Here is a 20,670-nt window from a genome sequence, read left to right on the forward strand (position 1 = left end):
AGGGCCACACCTCAAAAAATGCCTCTTCCGGTCTCTCTATAAATATCCACCAAACCCTGTCCTCTTATTCGCTCCCGCTTTCAGCAGCCGTCCCTCCCACCCTCTTTCTGTTCCAATCCCTTCTCATCTTCTTTAGGTCCTAAGGGGGCCCTTCGTGCCCAAGTGCTACGGCGGATTCCCTAAAGAAGCCTCCCCAAACGCTGTCAAGTCAACTGATGACTACACACGACTTTATGTCTCACATTCCAGCGATTTCATGCCTCGCATTCTAATCATCTTTTATTATTAAATTGTTCAAAACGTATGTGGTTGATGGTGTGGTCCTTGCTGGTGAAAAGCTAGTAAGTGAACCTTGAGAACTTTGAGACTTAAAAAAGAAAATGTGTCAAACTACTATTCCTAACGTCAAGAACTAACTATTGGTGTTAATTACTTACTACTTACTAATCTAATTTTAAAGGTATCACACCCTTTTTGTTTGTACATACACTCTATTAGAAACATTTTCATCAGTGTATCAGCCAGTTTTAATTATCATGAAGTGTTGTACATTACATCTTTCAGACAGTCTTGTGCCATCGACCTGAAGGACAGGATCACGCCAATTATGGTCATCCTCTTCAGCACGTTCTCTCCACCTAGAAGTGCATTTAAAACTGATGAGATGCTCGCTGCTCTTTGAAAAGCTGTACAGATGTGACCTGCAACACTGTGGGTGGATGTGTGACTAGTTGCTGTTGTAATGAATAAGAAGATGTCGGCTAATGATTCTAAAGCGTCTGACATCTCACCTGGTTATTTGCAAATTTGCAATTAACTTCTGTGCCACTTGGGAAAAAGGTGACCAAGTAATACGATTTTAACATGCAATTTACATGAGCTTTGTAAAAGGACATGTAGACAAAAATGAAGAAAAACCATGGATACATTTCATTATTTAGGCTGCTTATTTTTCTTCGTACTTTAAAATTTTTATTTAACAGTTTCCTACAGCGTCCTCACACAATGATTTAATAAAAAGAAAAATGGAAGAAGATAATTTGTGAGAGAATTCCCTTTGTTAATTCAGGGAACTTTTGTTTGTGACTAATGGCTCCCTGAAGAATTTCAAGAGACTTGATATAAAAACATAGAGGGTTGGCTATTCCTTAATTGTTTAAAAAAATGGCCTGGCCATTGGTGGTAGTTCCCGCTTCTATCATGTTAGCCTGAATAAAATAAGTGAAATACAAAGGGCTGCTGGTCTGCTAGTAAACCAAAGATGTGTATGTGTATGTCAGTCAGCATAGAAATGATAAGGACTTCTGTTTCAAGTGAATTATCTGGAGTACCCCTCCTTTGCTTCTTGTTATTGTTCCTTTTCTCTTTGTTCCTTTCCTCACTTTGTACTTTGCCCCCCACCTCACCTTCTCTATACTTACAACTTGTATTCATTCATTATTTCCTTTTCAACCCCTATACCTTTTCATCTTCCTGTCTCCACTTCTCACCTGTCAGCCTCTTCTTAAGAGTGGCCATTTCCTCTGGCTTATCAAAGATGTTCCTCATCTGTACCAGGACGTCCATATTCTCAATCACCAGTTTCTATCAAAAGAGAAGGAAGTGAGATGAGTGATAAAACCACATTCAGTTGGGAGATATGATAGCACAAGGTTGTAGCTGTGACAGATCTGTCTCTCAGTAAGTTCACATGTCCTTTTTTCAATCATAGGTGTCAAATTGTGGAGCCTGACACGTTAGCCTACATGCTACAGCAGTAGCAACTGTTTTAAAAGAGATACAGGAGTTTGAAAAGATAAAGGTTGCTTTGAAGTACAAAAAATGCTTCCAGACTCACAAGTTTTCTTGCAAAATGAAGAATGGTGTAAATATTAGATATCATTATTTTAAATCACTGGAATGTATCTCCAAGGAAACATTTATGTTTTACTACTGTGTTCATAGATTTAACTGTACCTTTGTAAACTCCACATCTGGTCAAAACGGAGTTGAGACGTTAGTTTGACTTTTTGACAGGTTCTTTGTAAAAACTATAATATTGGTAGATAAAGCATTATCTATATCTAATTATTATTATGGTGCAATAGATTATCTGCATACTTTAGGCATTAGTGTCAATGGTAATCATTGTTTGGAAGGTAAAATAGTCAGGGCATAAACTACTTCTCTCAACTACACTGCGTCTGATGTTACTGCTTTCTGCCTTTGCATGGCAGAAGTAATCCTAAATGTTTATCAAAGTCAGCAGGCCACTCATCTGGGTCCTTCAAACAAGCCCATTGCATCATACTGTACCTTTAGCTCACTGACTTGAGAGGTGATGTGCCACATCAGGTTCTCGCTCAGAAACTTCAGGCCATATGGACCAATTAGCTCTCCCAGGGCCTGTAACTCTGTTCAGAAGGTGATAAGTAGAATTTAAAGATCATGAATGGAGGGAGATAAGTGACATGCAGATGCATCAATTACTTTTAAGCTGAAGTCAAGCAGCCAAACGTGTTTACAAAAATGCACAACAGAAACCGACTCAGGTGTAGACGTATCGTGGACACTGTGGTGTTTTTACATGGATCTAATACAAAGCTTGACTCTCTACAGTGCCAAAAATAAGAAACATAACAGTTGATTTGTGAGTGTAGCTAAATCAATGAGAGAGAGAGAGAGAGAGAGAGACAACTGCAGCTATTAAACCTTTCCCTCAGCTCAACATCTCTGCCTGAATATGGATGGATAAGGACATGTGTAGTTAAAATTGGAAGTGTTAATGGATCGGTGAGTGAGTCACTGTAAGGCACGCAGATACCTCACTACTAAGGAGTAAATATAGACAATGATGATGACACTGTGCAAGGGCGTCTATTGAAGTGCAGTGGTCTCCAAGGTACCGTGGTTGTGCATGACTTACAGTATGTATGCATCTCCATAATGTTAGAATGAGCCAAGTGGATTGGATATAGCCTTAATACAGCCATAAGGAGGATTGTGCTCTTTCAAGGTACAAAAGTGTGTAGGCAGAAAGGAAGGTTGAGTGAGACAAGTGATGCTGAAATAGTTACGAGGCAAGGACGAAAGAGCGGAGGAGATGATGAGCAATACTCACTGCCACATTTGCCAGGCAGCGTCTGAATAAACTGCACGACAGGCAGCATGAAAGAAAACAACTCCGCAATAACAAGCTCTACATTGTCTTGAGCAATAACATTCCCTCTGCATGTGGTGTCACAGAGATCTCAAGTTTTTAGGAGCGAGTCATGTCTTGGATCTGTTGGCCCGTGATCATTGATTCTTAAAAGAGTACGAGGGAACTTTTTGATTCTGTCAAGGGTAAAATTATGCTCCAGCAAAAAGTGAATCTCTCTAACTGATGTCTTTCTACTTGCAAACCTTCTAATATTTAAAGGAAATACTATAAATATGTAGCAAGGTGTTTGTTTTTTGGCAAACTGTTACCACATTACACCCACATTACCCAAATTCTCCATAACTTGTAGTGACTTAAATACATTCTTTAGTGTACAACATGGAGAAGTTCATAGTATACCTCCCCAAAAGTTACAGTTGTTGCTAGGATACTCAGCTCTGAATATTACTGATGACATCTGATGTCATCTGAATTCCTTTATCCTACAATGCATCTTGCAAAGAATGTCAGTAAATAGCTAAATAAGCTTTTTATTAGGCTGTCAATTATTTGTCTCACATTTCCTGTATGTCCTTTGTTGTGAAAAATGGAGGTGATAGACATTTATTTCCAGTAGTAGCACTTTTAACTTAAGCTATGAGAATTAATCCAGTATAGCGTAAGGCTCACATTGACACTGATTTATTCCACTGATTAAATTACTATAATTAAGCTCTGGGGCCTGACCTAATATATCTGAGAACTCCTCTGCTCTGAAACTTGGTTCGTTGTCAGTAGCCTGGTTGACGAAGCATTGCATTGTGGGACAGTGAACGATGAGGGAGTTGCTGGCCTGACGCAAGAGACTCTCCAGGTACCTGAAGTGCAGAAAAACAAAACAAAACTTCTTCAACCTTTACTCAACAGAGAGAGTGAAAGAGGATGTGCTTGTGTGCTTCTCATGTGTTCAAAATGGACACATGCGTGTAGCATGCTGTAGATGCACCTATCTTTATTACACACACCAGTTTGTGTAGATGGTCGTAATGGTCTGCCCCCCACGTGAGTCCAGCGGCTGTGTTTGCTGCAGCAGGGTGTTCTTCACCAGCCGGGTGATGTCCACATTGATGTAGCTGGAGAGGCTGTGCAGGCTGGCAGTATAGGCTCTTAACCCCGCCAAGAGGTCAGAGGGACGGGCTATCTCCTGGGTGGTCTGATTGTAATTTGCCATTCTCACGATGATCCTGGAGAAACATGTTTATTCAACGTCACTTATCACCAGGTCACAGTGGGCTGAGGGTGAACAGCTGGGACCTTAAAATGTGTTAAACGAGCCGTGGTGGCATGGCCCTACACTCTCATTAGGTCAGCACATTCACTGCTCCAGGGCTTCACTGCATTTGTATTTATTTCTTTGACAGGGCCCTTCATTCTCTCTCTTTCTCTCCCCGACTAGACTATATTTACACTTTTGGCCATTGAAGGACCAATCGCTGCGAGCATGCTACTACTCAAGGGCACTAATTTTAGGGTGACAGGGGAGATAATCATCAGCAAAGACAGGGAGACAAAGCAGATCATATACACAGAAACATTAGGTTGCCCTGGTACCAACCCCTAATCTAAATAATAGTTAGCAATGAAATGACACAGAGCAAGGGAGTGCCATGACGGATCTCTTCTCAGATTTTTAAGTGGGTGCAGCACAGCTTGACATGGAGGAATCAGACAGAAAAGCAGTGTTCATTACAGTGATGGAGGAGACATTTCACAATAGACAAGCTCCAAATGATTGTCTAATTGTCAGCAAGACACAAAAACTGTGTTTAAATCTGTAAGTGACAATTTGTAGAGAATGCAGCTTGAAATGCTTTGGCGTTTTCCTAGTGCTCTGTCCCATTCTGAGTGTTTAACCTTCCCATAGCCCCTGTTCAGCAGGGAGGCCAGGCAACTGGACAGCATGCATACAAGCAAAAGAGTGGACATGGAGTCAAAACAGTGTAATGTTGGTACACTGAGGTAGAATTGTACAGCACATTGTTGCACTGGCAAAGAAAGCAATATTACATGGACAATGTGTCCCTTTCATAATGAAAGCAGGTGCTCATGTCAGATTTTAGCACATTTCTGACATTTTCTGACTCTGACATCTCTCCATTTAGTGCATGTATAGGTACTGAGTATGTGTGTGTAATTCAGGCCTATGTGTAATGAGTGAAAATTGTTATTTCCCCTTGTGGGACTAATAAAGGATACATTATTAATATAATAATAATTATTGTTATTATTATTATTTTTGGAGCTGAAGTGACAAATACACACAAAACACTTCTGCTACACATGAGATAGGGAAAGAAAAAGTTTGCAAATGTTACCTCAGGGGCTTTTCAAACACCCTCAGGACTCATCGTATCATCCAATTTTTCAGACAAATATAATAATACCCATCCCCACTCAACATACTCAGAAAGACGTGTCTCCAGATGGGAAAGCAGGAACTCTGTTGGAACGACAATGTGGTCGAAGACAATAAAGTCAGTGCAGAGGCTGTAGGAGGAGCAGAGCTCTGTCAGCATCAGATGCATCTTGTCCACACTAGTAGAAGATGGAGAGAGAGAAAGAGAGAGGGAAGGGAGGATGGAAGTCTTTAGGACACATATAGGTGACTATAGTATTGATGTGGTTTTCTCAGACAAATAAAGTAATGAAAACATTGGTGAATTGTAAAACATCTCTCCAAATTGAGGCAGCGAGGAGGAAAACTGAGAGGAGGGAGTGAGACAGAATTACAAATCTTCAGACTTAATTAGTGAGCTTTCTAACTGTAGCTACATGCAGAATAGGATCATAACAATGAAAACTCCAACATAAAATGTGTTAGCAGTAAAGCTGTTTTGTAACATGCTGAGACATTTTGTTTCTTATTTTTTAACAGCTTGTTTCAGTACCTGTCAGCCCTGACTGATTCATCTTGAAGAGTACTACATTTCCAAACAACCAATGCACTGTAGACTAATCCTTTCTTTCTGATAAGTGTCATGGGGTGAAGGAGATCTTTTGGAAATGTCAGCAGATTTTAAAATATTTCTACCAACATGAACTGCAATAACACTGTCAAATGTTCATTTAAGTGCACTTTTCCTGGAACAAGTGCTGCTGATAATGTTGCATGTCTCCCAAAATCAAGGATGTAATGATTTCAGTTTTCTAAAACATCTGCAAATTCAGTATTATTCTTAGGAGCAGACAGAGAGATAAGTAGAAAAAGTGGGGGAAACAAAAAGGAAAAGCTGACTTAGTAACGACGGCCCGGTCTTTTCTCAGGCTTTCAGCGCCTGGTTTCTCTTTTTGGACCTCTCCTTTCTTTGGCATCGGCTTCTTTTGCTTTCTATGGCGAGCTGCGCTGATGGCCTCGGCACAGTGCTTGGGCTGCAGCTAAGGGGTCAGAGAAGGAGAAAAGAAGGGGGAAAGAAAGAGAGAGAGATAGATGGGAGAGTGAATTTAGCCAAGAAAATATTGGGTAACATGCTCAAAGACAAACTTAGAAGTTGTGCATTCATGTTGGACGCACTCAGTCAAGAAGTAAATACTTTCCACATATTTTCCTCAAGGGATCAGAGAAACAACACTGCAATAATCAACTCCAGAGTTGTAGACCTGTCTTATCATTTCATTTAAATTCTCAAGTCTGTCCACTGGCTACAGCCAAGCTGAGACTAGTGTGATTATATTTGGATATGGAGTATGGCGGAATCCATCTGCGCTAGATAATGAGTTTTTTAAAAACCTGAAATGGAGTTCACCTGGTCATTGAGGTTGCACTGCTCAGCACATATCTCTACCACAACACTGCTGGTCTGCTTGGCTATCTGCTCCAGGAAGTTCACACACAGGCGCAAAATCCTCTTCTCCATTGCCTCTGTCTAGACACACAAACAAGTGCAGTATATGTGAGTGTACACATACTGTATGTACAATTTCAGATGACACAGTTAGTCCTGTACAAAGGCCCAGAAAAATCCTGAACACACACATACAGTACACACACAAAAGATAGAAGGCACATTGTCGCCCATACCTTTCCCATAGTTCACTGTTTACTGTGTAGGCTCTGTTTAAGGCCAGACTCCTTGAACTGGCAAATTTTTCAAACTATATATGACTGTAATTTAAAAAAACTTGTCATGGATGAATACAAAGATATGTTGCTGTCACAATACAGTGTTAAAGTGTAACCAGTGTGTCAGCTGATGATTACAGCAACAGTGAGCAAATGACTGAACGCTGACCTCTTCTGGGCAGAGAGGATGTCCACACTGGCTGAAGTGAGAGCAGGCAACTGGAAAGGCCATCAGGTAACGCTTCATGGTCACCTCCTCACTGCTCTGGCTAAACATCTTCTCAAAGACACGAGGGTAGTGACTGGGAAACAAACAAGAGAATAAAGAGCAGACAGCAAATTATTCCACCTGACCTTAGTAAGAGAAGAGAAGAGAAGAGAAGAGAAGAGAAGAGAAGAGACTGACCCAAGTATGGACAATTCAGATGTCTCCTGCAGTAATTCTTCCACGCTGTCCACCATCCTGGTGTGAAACTGAATCAAGTTCATCACCTTTGCTAAGTCGGGGTATTCCTTTATGGGAAGAGGGGCCTTGTTCACACTTGTGTAGGCCTAAAACAGAAGACAAAGACAGCCTTCGCTGCAACCTTCAAGCATACACTGAGTTTTACAATAACAACGGAATATTGTGTGATTATTTGATGATCAACAAACCTATCTACTGTACCTGCAATCTAAACCAGTCCAGTCTAAGGGCTCTGAAATCAAACTCCTCTTTGTTTTCCACTGCAGAGAAAAATTGAATCTGTCATTATTCAAATGGAAGTTCTTATGTCACACTTAAAACAGAGATAAACGTTGGGTAAGGTAGTCTCCAGTATTTTGTTGTGATTACCCTGTTTGATTGACAAAGCGGAGAGGGTTGAGACAAATGAAGTCATCAGGACTGACTCCTCTTCTGGACACACATAGATGTTCTGCAGAGAAAAAAAACAAATTTCTAAAAATATGCTGCCACTTTCTGCACACAGAATTGTATGTTGTACCTTATACTGGACAGTTGATGCAGTATATATCTATAGGTACCTGAATGGTGTCATTGAGAACCAATGCATCAAAATTTGCCAGGTACTGGACATGGTAGCGCTGAACTACATGTTTGTACTTTGTCATCAGACCTCTTAACTTCTCCATGTGGAAAAGCAACTCTGCCATCTGACTGGGAAAAAACACAGAAAAAAGCAATTTAACACAAAACACTTGTTAACAATTAACTCTTTTACTACCTTTCATAATTAAAATTTGTGAAAAAATAAATAAATAACTAAACACAAAAAAAGAAATAAGCCATTGTAAAAATATCGTGTGCACACTTTAAAATAACTGCACTACTAAATAACTAGCAGCTGCAATGTGGAGAGACATCTTAAGTGGCAGAGAACTTGCTGTAGATGCCAGATTTTTGCACACTAAAATGACACAGTTTGACCTCCACAGCGGTTTACTTCCTCTACACCTATGTCCTACTTGTCAATGTAGTCCTCGGGTGTCTTTATCTTTGGCATATTCTCAGAGTGTCTGACGAGCCACAGGACCTCGTCACGGGAAAATGACAGAGCCATGAAGACAAACAGGGCCTTTGGGATTTGATTGGCACACAGAGCAGAGAAGAAAGAGGAATGTTAGGAAAGAATCTAAGCTCCCCCCCTTCCCCGTTTCAAATGTTCCCCAGAGTCCAAGATGTGCGGGATGGAAGCCGGATCACATATGGCCTACTGTTTTTCATAAGTCACATGACCAGAATCTCATTTTATACTTGCTGTAATGAAATGATTTAAATTGCTCGAGCACAGCTGTTATGCTCATTACCGCGCTTCTACCTTTGGTCCCAGAAGTCCAGGTTCATCCTCCAGAACTTTAAATAATTCCATCATTGCTCCTCTCAGAAACTGCCTCCTCTCTCTGTGCATAGCTCCACTGGTATTAACACAGGAAATAGATGTGGACATTTGGTTCCCAAAGCTCATTTCAAAGTAAATAACCATCAATGAATATTTATGACCCAAAAGTGGGAAAAACGTTGCTCAGTCTGCGGTCTCACCTGTTGAGTATGGCGTGCTCACGACATTCCTTGATGTCTGCTACTCGCTTGCTATATCTGATAAAAACAAAGAAAATCAACAAATGTGATAAGAAGCTAATTAACAGTATAACATTTTATGCAGTTGTAGGGAATGTTGACTTTTTTCAAATATCAAGTATATGTTATCTTTGTCTTGGCATGTATTAACTTTTCAGTGGAATCAGTTTCTTCTGAGACTCTTGTGAAAAATACAAATAAGTCTTATACTGTGACCTCTTACTACTATACTATTATTGCTAGTATATTAAGGGTGTGACGAGATCTCGTTTTACGAGATCTCGCGAGATTAAAACGTGACGAGATTTCTCGTCGAGGTGAAAAGTTGTCTCGTGAGGCGATGTGATGTCAGCGTGATGGAGCGTGAAATTACTATTGAAGATCCCCCTGCCCCTTTTAAATCGTTTGTGTGGCAACATTTTGGTTTTCCTGCGGAAATGATAAACGGCGAAAGAGTGACAGACAAGACGAACACAACATGTAAACATTGGAAGAAAAAAATGCCGTAAACCGCGGCTAACACGAGCACTATGCAAACACACTTCCAGCACCACCACAGCTCTCCACTAACTACTGCACCCGCGACGAACACATAAAAAAAAAATAAAAAAAAATTGTTTCTGTTTGCACTTGTAGTTTTAAGAGAGCAGTACTTTGGTTATTGATACACTTACTGTTTGCATTTAAAGTGTTATTTTTCTGTTATTTACACATTTATTTTATTTATTTTATTTATACTGTTCATTTTTTTATGTTCGGTTTGTGGAAAGGAGTTAGATTTCTCGTGTGAAATTGTACAGGGCAGAAGCCAGTTGGTAGAGTTTATACAAAACATTTTGCAGTGTTTGCACGTCCTTTACTGCATATAATTCATTAAAATAGTAAAAAAAAAACATTAATCATTAACATTCATCATTAATAGTTGATTTCAAAATGCACCTAAATTGTTTTGCATTTTGTGATTTTTCAGTTGAATAAAAAACTATTTTCCATTCATATATTTCATCGAGGATTTCTTAATTTTTTGTTAAAAAATCTCGTCTCGTCTCGTTCTCGTGAACCCAATCTCGTGATGTGTCTCGTCTCGTGGAGTAAGCGTCTCGTCACACCCCTATAGTATATACATTATATCACCTTCCTCACCTTTTCTCTCTAACCTTTAGTCTATATCCCATTCTCTATCTCCCCATTCTTAACCACCATGGTCCCAACCCTCACTCTTGTTGTCACTTTAGTTCAATTCAATTGCATTGTCATTGACACAATGTGCAAGCACGTATGTAATGAAATGTAGGCTTTCAGTTTTTTGTTGTATTTACAAAGCATGCTGTACCAACAGTTTTAGGAGGGGGCAGATAAAGAAATAGACACAGGACTTTTCTCGATCGACTTTCAAAATGTTAAAAACAGTATTCTTTCAAGTACTTACTAGAATGTTGCATTCAAGTAAGCTTGCATTATTTGCAATCTGTGTATTAATGTGATAATAATAACAATAATTCCCCCTAAAAGGCATACCTTTATTGCTATGTCCTGTATCTGTAAAGTATCTGGTTGATAAGGCTGCTGATATAAGCTCAGCCCAGGTCTTTATATCCAGAATTAATCCTCGACAGTTCAGGACTCTTACAGTGAAGTTAGAATAGTACTTAAATTACATCTTTAAATCAGTTCTCCTTTATTAAATATCTGACATATGTGGGTGCATTATCCTCCACCCATTGTCATCTTACTTTGTAAATTATTTTTCATCCACCAGGACTATTTCTCATACTGTTGCCGTGCAGCATACATACCCTTTGATGCTCAAGAAAAGGTCCTCGGAGACCTTGTGTATGTTGAGAACCTCATCTCTGGTGATGACGAGGAAGAGGCCGCTCCGCAGAGCCATCTTCCACAGTTCTTGGGATGCCTGGTTTGTATTCAGGCTGCTGTGGCACAACAGGAAGCCAACTACAAGAAGCATAGTCAGCAACATTTAAGATGCAACCTGTGTGGCTGAAACCCTACTGTTGCATGTGCAGTGCTCCTGTCATGCCAATAGTTGGTAATAAACATAGTTAACAAGCAATTCCTCTGAAGGTAAATTATTTGACAAGTAATACAGTATGCTGGTGTTGTGGGTAGTTCTGCGTTTTTATATATGTACAAGATGTCAGTGTGTCTGAAATGTGTTTAAACCAAAACAGGTCTGAAAATCCAACACATTGAAATTGACACAAAAATTCGGGACCCTTGGAATCATTTTTTGACGGTCTGGGTCGGGACGTACATTTAACTGACATGCAGCATGACACCCACAAGATTGTGGGTGGGGTTACAAAATGTATATTTCACAAACCTTTGTGTACATGTTTATATATTTGTATAAAGTGAGCCGATAGATGCAGTTATTCCTTAGTTACAGGAATACTTACTAATGATCCACCGCTCCATCACCTCCATAGATAGGTATTCACATGCCATCTGTGGTAAACAACAAGCTTATTTAACTGCCAATATAGACAAATTCACTTTCATGTACAAAGGCTACTGAAGTAAAATCCTGTCAGTTTAACTATTTGGTAGCCATCAGCATCTTGGCATCATTGCTAATCTATTCTTGTTCCACCTTCAAAAGAAAAAAGAACATTACAAATAATTGACTAACCCTCCTAAATCCTCCTAAATGAGGTTTATAAAAAATGCAAAAATAAAAGATATCTATTAATATTCTCTATAGACTTTAAATGAGTGACTGTGATTTGCATTCAAATACTATATATGGCATCTTTTCAAAAGAAATTGTTGCCTGGAGGTCCGTTTCTTGGCTGGATTAGTGGCCACGTGCAAAACAGGGATCCACATCAATAATAGTGTTCAAAGACAGAAGAGAGGATTACAGAGGACTGAACCGTTTAGAAAAGGGAGGTAAGTCGACATACAAGTTCAGGGAAGAGCAGAAAGGTCAAAAGACAATAAAACAAATGATTTTCTAAAAGATAGCTCTATAATGGGAGGCATACCGTAGAGCTACTAACAATAAGTGCACTGTATCTGACCTTTAAGAAAACACATGTACTTTTATTGGATCATTTAGCTGTGACATCGTCTCTCAAATCTGTGCCTGACATCAGTGGAAAAACCATAGTTCGGACACTACCCCCAGCTTCCTCTTTCGTTCTTCCTCTGACAGAGATAAACACAGGAGGAGAGTTGACCGGAGGGTGGACTCACAGTGTCACAGCAGGCTGGGTCCAGCATGGCAGCTGGAGCACTGAGCAGGCTGAGGAGCTGGGCGCTCCGCCACTGTTCCGCTGGCAGGTTCCTGCGCGGGTAAATCATCTTCAGAGAGAGCAAGGCCGCCGTCACAGACTGGCAAATGGACAGAGAAGGAAAAGGGAAACAGTGAGTGAGGAAGCTGGAGAGGGGCAGAGATGGAAGAAAGAGGCACAATAATGGAAGACTTCACATCAAATGATGGCAAAAACAAGACAGAGGCTCAAAAGCTGTGATTACATTTTGTTGCACATGGGCCTATCTTACAAAATGAGCCACACAGACCAGTGTAACTGCCACTGTTGGAGAAGTAAGTGAAAGTAAAAATAATTTGAACTATAATTGTATCACCGATACAGACAATACTACAATAACAATGGTTTTGGAATGAAATGTTCAACAATCCCATTCAGTACTATGTCTGTAATGTTTGGGCGGCCATATTGTACTTACATCCATTTAGTTTTATGTTTTGTGTTTAAATATGTTATATGTTATACAACATAAACACAGATTTTAAAACAAAGTTGAATTAAGCTGAACATTTTGTTGACTTTACTCTGCCACCATCCACCTTTCCATTAAAGAAACTCTTTAACTGTTTATAGCCTTGTACTGTATTTAGTATATTTTAAATTTACACTGAACGTACCCTTGTGTGAGGGCCAAACTCCTCAGTGAGCTTCTTCCAAGGATGCTCATACTCCACAAACATCTGGCCAAGCCGTGGGTAGGACGGGTCACTGCAGGGTTCATTACAGTACGCAATTAATCAAGGACAGGGAAAAGAAGTAGGACATTATAATAATGCAACATTGTCATAACCTAACTGTCAATCTAAAATCCCTTACAGAGATTTTACTGATGCTAAAAGTGTGATATTTCATAAATTACATCATCTTCCACGGCTTTATTTTTGGATGACTGAAATACTTTAGAGCTGAAACTGTTTCCTCTCAAAGGGCTTAGCTGTGTGTGGGGTGCACATAGAATGTGTGTGTTTTTGCTGCCTGCTCATGTCTCAAATTAAGATAAACATCATTTTGGGTGCATAAATAAATATTGTCCAAAGTGGGCAGACTTAAAATGTGAGAATACCACTTGGTACTCAGAAAAGGTCAGTGGTGGGCTGTCGATGTCTGTGGCAATACATATTCTAATTAATTATGAGGATCAGAGAAATAGTCATGTTGATAGTTGCAAAACCTCATAAATGCTTTAATGAAAGCTCTTAATTGAAGTATTTGTGGTAGCCAAAGTAGAAATCTGCAATTAACAAACACAACCCTTTGTTGATTAAGGCTATCTCGATCAATAGGGATGAGTAAAAGGAAAACGCATCCATCCCACCGTTTGCTTTGTAGTCCATATATGATGCGGCTTCCATCAAGCAGTTTTATGTCTTCTCACCTGCTCCCATTGGTCATCTCATGGGCACAGTTGAACATTCCCACCAATGCCTTCTTATCCTCAATGCGACTGAGTGTTATGATAACAGACGCGTAGGTGATGATCAGATCCAAGTAGTTCTTGGTGAAGTCAAAGTTGATTGCCTGAAATCAAAACATTAGTGTAGTTATGAAATTACTGATACTACCTCCTATCAGCAGAGCTAAGATGGATACCTATTTAACGTTTGTAATGGGGACAATTATTAACTGTCACTCACAGTTTGAACCCATCAAAATCCAATTTTAAAAGTTTTTTTAAAAATGTTTTGTATATTGTCTTAAGCATTTGCCAGCATATGGATTCATAGAGATCAGCTGACATGTTTTTAAACACATACAAGTGGCTGAAAAGGTTGTAGTTCCCTTACTGACAGAGTAAATTGTTTAAACAAGCTATATTTATCTATATCTATCTAGAGCGTCTGAAACTTACCAGGCATACAGATGGAAGTGGGTTGTTTTTTTACTTTTCCTCACCTGAAATCCTGCCTCCATGTGATTCTATTGTAACTTTTCTTCCTCACTAAGCACACTATGGTCACCATTCAAGCTGAGAGGGTTAAATTTGGGGTGAAATATCACTTTAATATTTTTTTTTCAGTTTTAAAAGGAATTGCATCACATGTGCTTTTAAAGAGGAACTGAACTGAAAAACTAACTTTTGATAACTTGTTGGTTATGATAATTACCCAAGAAATTATCACTCTAAAAACAATTATTTAAAAAAATCAATACAGCTTTTTTTAAGCAACACAAAAATTGCTTTTGTTAGTATTAGAACGCTGATAATATCGTGACGTCACACGGCATGGTAGGACCCGTGAAGGTATATAGACATCGGCTGCAGCACATAATACACACACGAAAAAAAGTCATTTAATGCCGGATTACGCATTTGATCCTGTGAGGGACAGGCTTGTAGTGTCTGACTACCACCACATGGAGGACAATCAGTTTCAGGCTCCACTGAAGTACAAGATCGCTTGGTGACAGCCTCCGGTGACAGTGACCGGTGTGTGTTTGTGTGTGGGCGCAGCTTACTGTCATGCACCCTCCTTTATTGTATCCACGCATATTATGCATTTTAGGAAATAGACTGCTAATACACCGTGTCCATTTAGAGAAAATAGAAAAACATGGTTAAAGTCCTGTTCGTTTACGAAAATAGAGGCAGATATATGGAAATTGTAATTGGACGCATTAATCTATGGGATCGCTTATTAGCTGCACGTAGGAGAGTTACCCCAGTTTGACCAGAGATGCGCGGAGGATTCACGAGTTTTGCGGAGTTGGCAGATTTTTACTATGGAACTAGCAGCTGTTTCTGCATCAACAATGTGCCCTGAGTCGGCGAACATCCGTTAGCTTCATGGGGGGGGGGGGCGTTGGATTCTGTGGTTTAGTTAGCGGCTACATCCGCTAGCTCGGGGGACGTTTGATTTCTGTGGTTTAGCTGAGACGGCGAACATGAGCTAGCTTCACTTTTCGCTAGCGTGGTAAAACACAGTAACACATTATTCTCGATCTGTGATTCGTCGGAGTCTGGGTTTATTTCTACATTCTATGGTCGAGTGCTAGCTGTGTGAGTTTGTCATAAGAGTGCTGCCATCGTATTTAGCTGCTAGCCCTTTCCCTCGGTCGGATCGCTGGTATCTAGCTTGGTGTTGTGGCTCAGTAATGCCCAGTGTTTCCGTTGTTTTGTTGAACCTATAAAGCCGACACGTTGGGCTTTATTTTTGTAAGTGAATATGTTCGTGTTTTCTGTATGTGACAACAACGTTACACCCAGCCCTTTGCCTAGTAGACTTGAGAGTAAGCTGACAACCGGTAAACATACCGCTAACTACCTCTCTGTCCGCTGCCGCCGGAGCGTTTCAGCGCCCTGTCTGCGGCAGGTAGCATCGGGTTGTTACAACCTGGGGTTATCGGTCTGCCCTGCACTGAGACTGCAGCCTAAGGTTTCAGTCTGTTGGACTTAACCTCTACGTACGCTGTTGTATCAGAAGCACAGCTTTCCAATAGTCTGTCGCTAAAAAAATGCTCCAGACTCTAAATCCAGGGTGTCGGAGGGCTAGCCCGTTTAAGGCCTAGATGCTAGCCATGATTGAGGACTGTTTTTACTTGTCAAAGGTAGCCTGTGGAAATGTGTCGTAACCCCTTGCTGCCTTAGCCCTATACGGGTCCATACTGAGCCAGGGCAATACATTATGACCCCCCCTAGACGTCTTTCTTTCCGTTTCCCAGCCTATGTCCGCTAGCCTCCGACTCTTTGTATGGTGTTCCTATGGCTGCGCTGCTAGTGCTAGTTAGCCGCGGAGTAGCTTACCATGCCAGTGACGTAGTAGATTGTGGAATTCCAACATGGCGGCGCCCGTGTAACAAAAACATCACTTTCAACTTGCCATTTTATCCCTTTTAACAAATTTATCCATTTTAATAATTGTACCAGTGAGAAGAAATAAAATACATCTATTATATCACCATTATTAAAATTCCAGTTCAGTTCATCTTTAAGGGTGCCAAAGACAAATTACGGTACTCTGAAATGCGTGATGGCTGCAGTTCATTCAAAGAAACTTAAGTCACTATTTCTTGCGTCAAATGGATCTGCAGTTATATTTGTAAGAAAAAAAGTTCATGTGCTGAGAGATGGTCCCCAAATAAATAAAAGAATTGTGAGGTGCTTAAAATGCCAGGATTAACTGTACAGATCAGATCACAGGAGACACTCATCACTAAAATATACAGTAGGACATACATAATGCACAAGGCTAGAGGTGCCACCTCATTATCATACAAAAAAAAACGTGATAAACTGAACAGGAGAAAGCCGTGGGCAGTGAGGAGAGAAACGTAACCGGCAGTATGCAGCAGTAAGGAGTAAACAACATCGTAGTAGACTGAATAAAAAGTAGAGAAATGAGTGACATGTCAGATAATCAGCCAATGTTGTGCATGACCTCAGCGCTTACCCTGACCTCAAACAATTACCAGCCACATAATGAATACTTACAATATCAAAGAAGCACTGACAGGCATCTATGGTGTTCAGCAACTCATAAACGTGGTCCTTAATGAAGAACAGAGAAGGAATAGATTAGAAAACATACAACAAAAAGCAACATTTAAATCACGTTAAGCTCTATTTTCCTATACACTCCTCATTTTTTATAGATTCCTGAAGAAGTGATCATTACACATTTGCATATTTCTATAACATAATGATTGAGGTTTTCTCAAAATACTAAAAATGCTGGGCCTTGCTGCGACCTCCATCAGTGAAGTATGCAAATTTGAAGGGAGGTGTAACAAGCAGCATCGAAGCCCAGGGAGATAACTGTCCTTGATATCTGGAAATCTATTATTTTCAAAAATAAGAATAAACCAATCTAAATGTAAATGGATTCTGGAAACCAAAAAAGAAGGAACCACAGAGATAGAATACTGCAAACATACATCATTGTCCTCTATTATCACATTGTTTTTCATAAAAAATAAAGCATAATTATTGTTTCGTTTTCATTGTTTTTTACAATTTGTTAATGACAGTTAGACAGTTTTTTGTTGTGCTTCTTTTACTTCCTCTGCTGTTGATCTTGGTCATGTTATGGGAAAAAAGAGAGACCATCACCCTGAACTCTATGACATCCAGGAACGAGTCATAGTAGCTTGCTGTAGCTGCCAACACTTCGGATTTCTGTCGCTGTATGCCATTCAGATTTTGCTGCAAAAAAACAATAACGATAACTTTTCTTTACTGGTCAGATACAACGAAGCTTAACACTGTGAGAAAAGCTGTCCTTCTTCTTTTGAGTTAAATTAGCTTCACTTTCTACTCAAACCATTGTCCACATGCAAATATTAACATAAAATAAACAAAAATATGAACATGGTATTGACATAATAGCAGATACTTATATGTCATATAGCAAATATCAATACTTATAAATACTACAACTGCAACATGCACTAACTTGGCCAGGCATGCCATATTTACTTCTTTTAGAGAAGTGTTATAGAGATTTAGAAGGCCAGAGATGACATGCTTCGGTAGCAATGATCATTAATAACACTTTTTATTTCAAAAGTCATTTGTTTTACCATTTTATAATACGATAGTAATAATTTGTTTTCTTGAGATCCAAAGATATTGGCTTGTTATTACAACAAAATTACTGTCAAACAGCTTCCTTGTCGGTTCAACCTAAAGTCATAATGTTTTCAATGGATCACAGAATCCTTATTTACTGGCTGGCTGAACAATCCTTTTTTGCGTCAAGATCCTAAAATAATAATTTTAATTTCACAAAAAAGAAAAAAAGAAGAAGCATGACACGCATGTCCTTGAGTAGAAAGCAAGTTAAAGGAAAATAGTTACAATCACACTTGCTACATACAATGTTTCCTCTGAAGTCAATGGTGGGGAATTTCTTGTTGATGTACTTGATGGAAGGCTCCATGGCTTTATCCGTCAGGAGGGAAAGCCGTGTCTTAGGGTCTGCACAGGTCTGTAACAGAGGTTAGGAAAAGATAAAGATGTGAGGATGTGAACAGGTTGCACATCCTTTTTTTAATCAAAAAACCCTACTTTCAACTTCAATAATCATTTTAAAACGCTCGGTTTTTGTCATAAAGTATTTTAGGTTTTTGTAGTTGAACACTTGATTTGCCTTGCAACCGTTGTGCAACCATGTTCTATGCGTTCTCTTGACATGAATAAATTGTGGGGGGATTCACATTTCGAGTGGCATCCAGCCACTGGTTAGAAAAGCAAGCTGGTTGGAAGAAAAATCCACGGACTAGCTGTGAAGATTGTGGGCAGAGTGGGTAATAATGCTCTCCCCACCTCCATGCATGCATGCTCAGCACATGCTCAAAATAAGACTACTCTTGCACTTCTCCTCCTACATGCATACACATGCTCAATATGGGTTAAAAAAATGGAGATGTGTGCATGTGCACAGTACACAAAACATGTTCTACTTTTTAATGACCAGAATGTCACTTCCTGCATCTCACATCCAGATATGTGTAGGTTGTCGAAATGACCAATCATAGCCTACTCTCTCCGGAGTCACATAAGAGTATATTAATTAATAACATTCTTTGTTTGCTTAACAATATGTTTCTGGCCTATTTTTATCTAATCTGATGTGTGAGTTTCACAGCATTTAGTTCAGAATAACAAACCATGACATTTGAGGTACTGAGAGCTCAGACTGACTTCCTGTTTGCACTTCCTCTTTGGAGAAATAAGCTCAGTTGCAGTTGGAAGACACTGCTGCCTATACAACAAAGTACACAGTTGTTACAGTTATATCACATAATTCATTCACTGCAGTTTAAGTTGCAGGCCCTGGAAAGTTTCTTGATTTTAAGTAACAATAAAATGACTGGGTTATAACCGTCGGATTGCATCCTCATACTCTGCACTACTTTCATTTACTACAAATAAAGTACTTTAATATGTTTGGCTTTTGTTTGTATTGTAGATCTAAATGTAGATTAGTCTTCATTCAATCAAGCCTCACTCCTATTTAACAGTTCTATGGAATCTGACAATACACATTTATGAATTCATTTCTAAATACTATTCACCTTTAATGTATTCCTAAGCAGTGAATAACTGATATATTTACTCTTAGATACATTTTGCATTGTGTAATAACTGCACAAGGGTGCAAATTCTGAGGAAACTACCTAGGCGTAAACATATGAAATGAAAGTCAAGTTCCTTATTTCTGTTAAACAGACCATTTGCCTTTATAAATCTTCCTATTCTCCCTCACCTTCTTAATGTAGTTCATGCGTATTAACACCCCATCCCCTCTTTCATTGAGGATGGTGAGTTTTTCGGCCAGTTTCTGTTGGTAGTCCATGGCTCCAGAAACAGAGCACCTCTCTCGCCGTTGAAGCCTTGGCCTCCTGGTCCTGTGTAGCGGTCGAATCGTCAGAAACAAGTGCACCCAGAGCCTCACCCAGACAATAGGTCACATGTGGCTCATGGGTAGAGGTGGAGCCATGAGAGGAGTTGAGTGTTTTAATCACCCACATACTGTAACTGTATGTCACGGTGTGGATATAAATATGTCAAAAACATTCAAAATAAAAAAATTAGAAAGATGATCAAATATTACTAAAAGTTGGCAGAAAAAAGTTGTTTTTAAAATACTTTTCATTTTCAATCACATTTGTGAAAAAATACAGTCCACGAATTTCATTATATTGCTAAACACTTTAAAATGATGCTAGAGAGAAAACATGCATTGTTTAAATATTTATATTATTTATTAATATGACTATATTATTTTGCAAATTAATGGCAACGTCAATGTTTCCTGTCTGTTAAACTGCCTTTATTGTTGTTTGAGCTACTTCCTCTTGCTCTGTAAAAGGACTCCTATGAATGGCACAAATCTTATTTATCTTACTCAAGTAAAGTGCACTGAATGCAATACTATTTTTACTTTTAGTATGAACCAACCCGCCAATAAAGGAAACCAGGAACAGGGATGAATTTTGAGACCTCGTAAAGGTCTCTCTTTCACCACAAGATGGCAATATTTACTAACTGAAGGTGTGCGTCTCAACTAAAAAGGGGATACATTATGCAACAAAGTGGGTGTCTGATATATTCAAA

The 20,670-nt window shown here is 39.4% G+C and overlaps 1 protein-coding gene and 1 long non-coding RNA gene across 2 annotated transcripts in view; one reads left to right on the forward strand and one right to left on the reverse strand.

Annotated features, from left to right (window-relative positions):
- LOC116687444 (uncharacterized) overlaps nucleotides 1-15,137 on the forward strand; it is an 18,140-nt gene extending 3,003 nt beyond the window's left edge. The window contains exons 2-3 of the long non-coding RNA XR_004331545.1: nucleotides 892-896; nucleotides 15,126-15,137. This is a non-coding gene — a long non-coding RNA (uncharacterized LOC116687444). The remainder of the gene's footprint in view (nucleotides 1-891; nucleotides 897-15,125) is intronic.
- The window catches only part of nckap1l (NCK associated protein 1 like), a 24,471-nt gene extending 4,441 nt beyond the window's left edge, over nucleotides 1-20,030 (reverse strand). The window contains exons 1-25 of the mRNA XM_032512793.1: nucleotides 19,820-20,030; nucleotides 18,428-18,538; nucleotides 17,662-17,754; nucleotides 17,044-17,100; nucleotides 13,990-14,132; nucleotides 13,232-13,322; nucleotides 12,538-12,675; nucleotides 11,739-11,787; nucleotides 11,118-11,274; nucleotides 9,283-9,339; nucleotides 9,062-9,158; nucleotides 8,709-8,818; nucleotides 8,268-8,400; nucleotides 8,077-8,158; nucleotides 7,909-7,967; nucleotides 7,648-7,793; nucleotides 7,411-7,543; nucleotides 6,925-7,044; nucleotides 6,417-6,556; nucleotides 5,585-5,716; nucleotides 4,147-4,365; nucleotides 3,869-3,999; nucleotides 2,296-2,393; nucleotides 1,491-1,584; nucleotides 556-638 (exon numbers count right to left, since the gene is read on the reverse strand). Of these exons, the coding sequence (XP_032368684.1) occupies nucleotides 556-638; nucleotides 1,491-1,584; nucleotides 2,296-2,393; nucleotides 3,869-3,999; nucleotides 4,147-4,365; nucleotides 5,585-5,716; nucleotides 6,417-6,556; nucleotides 6,925-7,044; nucleotides 7,411-7,543; nucleotides 7,648-7,793; nucleotides 7,909-7,967; nucleotides 8,077-8,158; nucleotides 8,268-8,400; nucleotides 8,709-8,818; nucleotides 9,062-9,158; nucleotides 9,283-9,339; nucleotides 11,118-11,274; nucleotides 11,739-11,787; nucleotides 12,538-12,675; nucleotides 13,232-13,322; nucleotides 13,990-14,132; nucleotides 17,044-17,100; nucleotides 17,662-17,754; nucleotides 18,428-18,538; nucleotides 19,820-19,909 (2,763 nt within the window). The 5' untranslated portion in view covers nucleotides 19,910-20,030. The remainder of the gene's footprint in view (nucleotides 1-555; nucleotides 639-1,490; nucleotides 1,585-2,295; nucleotides 2,394-3,868; nucleotides 4,000-4,146; nucleotides 4,366-5,584; nucleotides 5,717-6,416; nucleotides 6,557-6,924; nucleotides 7,045-7,410; nucleotides 7,544-7,647; nucleotides 7,794-7,908; nucleotides 7,968-8,076; nucleotides 8,159-8,267; nucleotides 8,401-8,708; nucleotides 8,819-9,061; nucleotides 9,159-9,282; nucleotides 9,340-11,117; nucleotides 11,275-11,738; nucleotides 11,788-12,537; nucleotides 12,676-13,231; nucleotides 13,323-13,989; nucleotides 14,133-17,043; nucleotides 17,101-17,661; nucleotides 17,755-18,427; nucleotides 18,539-19,819) is intronic.
- Between the last annotated feature and the right edge of the window lie 640 nt (nucleotides 20,031-20,670).

This window comes from Etheostoma spectabile, chromosome 4 (genome assembly GCF_008692095.1).
Source record: "Etheostoma spectabile isolate EspeVRDwgs_2016 chromosome 4, UIUC_Espe_1.0, whole genome shotgun sequence".
Lineage (NCBI taxonomy): Eukaryota > Metazoa > Chordata > Actinopteri > Perciformes > Percidae > Etheostoma > Etheostoma spectabile.